Source organism: Notolepis coatsorum (assembly GCF_963971535.1).
Source record: "Notolepis coatsorum genome assembly, contig: SCAFFOLD_356, whole genome shotgun sequence".
Classification (NCBI taxonomy): domain Eukaryota; kingdom Metazoa; phylum Chordata; class Actinopteri; order Aulopiformes; family Paralepididae; genus Notolepis; species Notolepis coatsorum.
In genome coordinates, this window is record NW_028173982.1 from 164834 (window position 1) to 170833 (window position 6000).

General features: G+C 46.7%; 1 protein-coding gene across 1 annotated transcript in view; it reads right to left on the minus strand.

Moving 5' to 3' along the window:
- Nucleotides 1–4240, minus strand: part of LOC311247653 (synaptic vesicle glycoprotein 2B-like) — a gene marked incomplete at both ends in the record, with an annotated part of 161147 nt that extends 156907 nt beyond the window's left edge. Inside the window, 3 exons of the mRNA XM_084338666.1 lie at nucleotides 930–1005; nucleotides 1145–1233; nucleotides 4127–4240. Coding sequence (XP_084194792.1) covers nucleotides 930–1005; nucleotides 1145–1233; nucleotides 4127–4240 — 279 coding nt within the window. The remainder of the gene's footprint in view (nucleotides 1–929; nucleotides 1006–1144; nucleotides 1234–4126) is intronic.
- Between the last annotated feature and the right edge of the window lie 1760 nt (nucleotides 4241–6000).

Genomic DNA, 6000 nt, shown 5'->3' on the forward strand with positions numbered 1-6000 from the left:
ACCAGGAGCTGTCCTGGAGAACCCCTCTCCTCCCTCTACCAGGAGCTGTCTTGGAGAACCCCTCTCCTCTCTCTACCAGGAGCTGTCCTGGAGAACCCCTCTCCTCCCTCTACCAGGAGCTGTCCTGGAGAACCCCTCTCCTCCTCTACCAGGAGCTGTCCTGGAGAACCCCTCTCCCCCCTCTACCAGGAGCTGTCCTGGAGAACCCCTCTCCTCCCTCTACCAGGAGCTGTCCTGGAGAACCCCTCTCCTCTACCAGGAGCTGTCCTGGAGAACCCCTCTCCACCTCTACCAGGAGCTGTCCTGGAGAACCCCTCTCCTCTCTCTACCAGGAGCTGTCCTGGAGAACCCCTCTCCTCTCTCTACCAGGAGCTGTCCTGGAGAACCCCTCTCCTCCTCTACCAGGAGCTGTCCTGGAGAACCCCTCTCCTCTCTCTACCAGGAGCTGTCCTGGAGAACCCCTCTCCTCTCTCTACCAGGAGCTGTCCTGGAGAACCCCTCTCCTCTCTCTACCAGGAGCTGTCCTGGAGAACCCCTCTCCTCTCTCTACCAGGAGCTGTCCTGGAGAACCCCTCTCCTCTCTCTACCAGGAGCTGTCCTGGAGAACCCCTCTCCTCTCTCTACCAGGAGCTGTCCTGGAGAACCCCTCTCCTCCTCTACCAGGAGCTGTCCTGGAGAACCCCTCTCCTCTCTCTACCAGGAGCTGTCCTGGAGAACCCCTCTCCTCTCTCTACCAGGAGCTGTCCTGGAGAACCCCTCTCCTCTACCAGGAGCTGTCCTGGAGAACCCCTCTCCTCTCTCTACCATTTAGAGTTAGGGTTAGGGTTAGGGTTAGAGGTTAGGGTTAGGGTTAGGGTTAGGGTTAGGGTTAGGGTTAGGGTTAGGGTTAGGGTTAGGGTTAGCGTTAGGGTTAGAGGTTAGGCTCTCACCTTCACTCTGGACTCATACTCCTCATACTGCAGGTGTTTGATCATATCAGGAAACCAGACAGCCAGACCGTAGTAACTGAAACACAGGCATTGGAGAAAGATTACTCTTCTACTTGGGTTGATATGTATGGAATACAATGACTGGACAAAGGGTTAGTCATATGAGTCAGAATATTCCTAAGTATTTTACAAAACTGGAGGCTGGAGCCTCGTACCTGAAGGCCATGCAGAACCAGATGATGGCCATGAACAGAGTAGCAAACCTCAGCTCCACAGAAAACAGAGAGATCACGTTCTTCAGCACCTGGAGAGGAAAACACATACAACACATATATATATTAGTATCATCATCATCACCATCATCATCATCATCATCATCATCATCATCATCATCATCATCATCATCATCATCATCATCATCATCACCATCATCATCATCATCATCATCATCATCATCATCATCATCATCATCACCATCATCATCATCATCATCATCATCATCATCATCATCATCATCATCATCATCATCATAGTCACCATCATCATCATCACCACCATCATCATCATCATCATCATCATCATCATCATCATCATCATCATCATAGTCACCATCATCATCATCATCACCATCATCATCATCATCATCATCATCATCATCATCATCATCACCATCATCATCATCATCATCATCATCACCATCATCATCATCATCATCATCATCATCATCATCATCATCATAGTCACCATCATCATCATCATCATCACCATCATCATCATCATCATCACCATCATCATCACCATAGTCACCATCATCACCATCATCATCATCACCATCATCATCATCATCATCATCATCATCATCATCATCATCATCACCATCATCATCACCATCATCATCATCATCATCACCATCATCATAGTCACCATCATCATCATCATCATCATCATCATCATCATCATAGTCACCATCATCTTCATCATCATCATCATCATCATCATCATCATCACCATCACCATCATCATCATCATCATCATCATCATCATCATCATCATCATCATCACCATCATCATCATCATCATCATCATCATCATCATCACCATCATCATCATCATCATCATCATCATCATCATCATCATTGTCATCATCACCATCATCATCATCATCACCATCATCATCATCATCATCATCATCATCATCATCATCATCATAGTCACCATCATCATCATCATCATCATCATCATCATCATCATCATCATCATCATCACCATCATCATAGTCACCATCATCATCATCATCATCATCATCATCATCATCATCATCATCATCATCATAGTCACCATCATCTTCATCACCATCATCATCATCATCATCATCATCATCATCACCATCATCATCATCACCATCATCATAGTCACCATCATCATCATCACCATCATCATAGTCACCATCATCATCATCATCATCATCATCATCATCATCATAGTCACCATCATCTTCATCATCATCATCATCATCATCATCATCACCATCATCATCATCACCATCATCACCATCATCATAGTCACCATCATCATCATCATCATCATCATCATCATCATCATCATCATAGTCACCATCATCATCATCATCATCATCATCATCATCATCATAGTCACCATCATCATCATCATCATCATCATCATCATCATAGTCACCATCATCATCATCATCATCATCATCATCATCATCATCATCATTCAAAGTTAAAGTTAAAGGTCTACCTACCAGCCTACAGAGGGTTAAAGTTAAAGGTCTACCTACCAGTCTACAGAGGGTTAAAGTTAAAGGTCTACCTACCAGTCTACAGAGGGTTAAAGTTAAAGGTCTACCTACCAGCCTACAGATGGTTAAAGTTAAAGGTCTACCTACCAGTCTACAGAGGGTTAAAGTTAAAGGTCTACCTACCAGTCTACAGAGGGTTAAAGTTAAAGGTCTACCTACCAGTCTACAGAGGGTTAAAGTTAAAGGTCCACCTACCAGTCTACAGAGGGTTAAAGTTAAAGGTCTACCTACCAGTCTACAGAGGGTTAAAGTTAAAGGTCTACCTACCAGCCTACAGCGGGTTAAAGTTAAAGGTCTACCTACCAGCCTACAGAGGGTTAAAGTTAAAGGTCTACCTACCAGTCTACAGAGGGTTAAAGTTAAAGGTCCACCTACCAGTCTACAGAGGGTTAAAGTTAAAGGTATACCTACCAGCCTACAGAGGGTTCAAGTTAAAGGTCTACCTACCAGTCTACAGAGGGTTAAAGTTAAAGGTCTACCTACCAGCCTACAGAGGGTTAAAGTTAAAGGCCTACCTACCAGCCTACAGAGGGTTAAAGTTAAAGGTCTACCTACCAGCCTACAGAGGGTTAAAGTTAAAGGTCTACCTACCAGCCTACAGAGGGTTAAAGTTAAAGGTCCACCTACCAGCCTACAGAGGGTTAAAGTTAAAGGTCTACCTACCAGCCTACAGAGGGTTAAAGTTAAAGGTCTACCTACCAGCCTACATAGGGTTAAAGTAAAGGTCTACCTACCAGTCTACAGAGGGTTAAAGTTAAAGGTCCACCTACCAGCCTACAGAGGGTTAAAGTTAAAGGTCCACCTACCAGCCTACAGAGGGTTAAAGTTAAAGGTCTACCTACCAGCCTACATAGGGTTAAAGTAAAGGTATACCTACCAGTCTACAGAAGGTTAAAGTAAAGGTCTACCTACCAGTCTACAGAGGGTTAAAGTTAAAGGTCTACCTACCAGCCTACATAGGGTTAAAGTAAAGGTCTACCTACCAGTCTACAGAGGGTTAAAGTAAAGGTCTACCTACCAGCCTACAGAGGGTTAAAGTTAAATGTCTACCTACCAGCCTACAGCGGGTTAAAGTTAAAGGTCTACCTACCAGCCTACATAGGGTTAAAGTAAAGGTCTACCTACCAGTCTACAGAGGGTTAAAGTTAAAGGTCTACCTACCAGCCTACAGAGGGTTAAAGTTAAAGGTCTACCTACCAGCCTACATAGGGTTAAAGTAAAGGTCTACCTACCAGTCTACAGAGGGTTAAAGTTAAAGGTCTACCTACCAGCCTACAGAGGGTTAAAGTTAAAGGTCTACCTACCAGCCTACATAGGGTTAAAGTAAAGGTCTACCTACCAGTCTACAGAGGGTTAAAGTTAAAGGTCTACCTACCAGTCTACAGAGGGTCAGGGAGCGGACCCCCCAGCGCTGCACCGCGCTCCCCGTGTCGCCTTGGATCTCTATCAACTCATCCTCTGCCGTCTTCGGGGCCTTGATGTGGGTCACCTGAGAGAACAGAGAGCCCAACCTGAGACCCCATTAAACCAGAGAGCCCAACCTGAGAGACACCATTAAACCAGAGAGCCCAACCTGAGACACCATTAAACCAGAGCCCAACCTGAGAGGCACCATTAAACCAGAGAGCCCAACCTGAGACCCCATTAAACCAGATAGCCCAACCTGAGAGACCCCATTAAACCAGAGAGCCCAACCTGAGAGACACCATTAAACCAGAGAGCCCAACCTGAGACACCATTAAACCAGAGAGCCCAACCTGAGACACCATTAAACCAGAGAGCCCAACCTGAGACCCCATTAAACCAGAGAGCCCAACCTGAGACCCCATTAAACCAGAGAGCCCAACCTGAGAGACACCATTAAACCAGAGCCCAACCTGAGAGACCATTAAACCAGAGAGCTCAACCTGAGACACCATTAAACCAGAGAGCCCAACCTGAGACCCCGTTAAACCAGAGAGCCCAACCTGAGACCCCATTAAACCAAAGCCCAACCTGAGACCCCATTAAACCAGAGAGCCCAACCTGAGACACCATTAAACCAGAGAGCCCAACCTGAGAGAGACCATTAAACCAGAGAACCCAACCTGAGACCCCATTAAACCAGAGAGCCCAACCTGAGAGACACCATTAAACCAGAGAGCCCAACCTGAGACCCCATTAAACCAGAGAGCCCAACCTGAGAGACCATTAAACCAGAGAGCCCAACCTGAGAGACACCATTAAACCAGAGAGCCCAACCTGAGACACCATTAAACCAGAGAGCCCAACCTGAGAGACACCATTAAACCAGAGAGCCCAACCTGAGACACCATTAAACCAGAGAGCCCAACCTGAGACCCCATTAAACCAGAGAGCCCAACCTGAGAGAGACCATTAAACCAGAGAGCCCAACCTGAGACACCATTAAACCAGAGAGCCCAACCTGAGAGACACCATTAAACCAGAGCCCAACCTGAGAGACCATTAAACCAGAGAGCTCAACCTGAGACACCATTAAACCAGAGAGCCCAACCTGAGACCCCGTTAAACCAGAGAGCCCAACCTGAGACCCCATTAAACCAGAGCCCAACCTGAGACCCCATTAAACCAGAGAGCCCAACCTGAGACACCATTAAACCAGAGAGCCCAACCTGAGAGAGACCATTAAACCAGAGAGCCCAACCTGAGACCCCATTAAACCAGAGAGCCCAACCTGAGAGACACCATTAAACCAGAGAGCCCAACCTGAGACCCCATTAAACCAGAGAGCCCAACCTGAGAGACCATTAAACCAGAGAGCCCAACCTGAGAGACACCATTAAACCAGAGAGCCCAACCTGAGACACCATTAAACCAGAGAGCCCAACCTGAGAGACACCATTAAACCAGAGAGCCCAACCTGAGACACCATTAAACCAGAGAGCCCAACCTGAGACCCCATTAAACCAGAGAGCCCAACCTGAGAGAGACCATTAAACCAGAGAGCCCAACCTGAAACACCATTAAACCAGAGAGCCCAACCTGAGACCCCATTAAACCAGAGAGCCCAACCTGAGAGAGACCATTAAACCAGAGAGCCCAACCTGAGACCCCATTAAACCAGAGAGCCCAACCTGAGACACCATTAAACCAGAGAGCCCAACCTGAGAGACCCCATTAAACCAGAGAGCCCAACCTGAGACACCATTAAACCAGAGAGCCCAACCTGAGAGACACCATTAAACCAGAGAGCCCAACCTGAGACCCCATTAAACCAGAGAGCCCAAC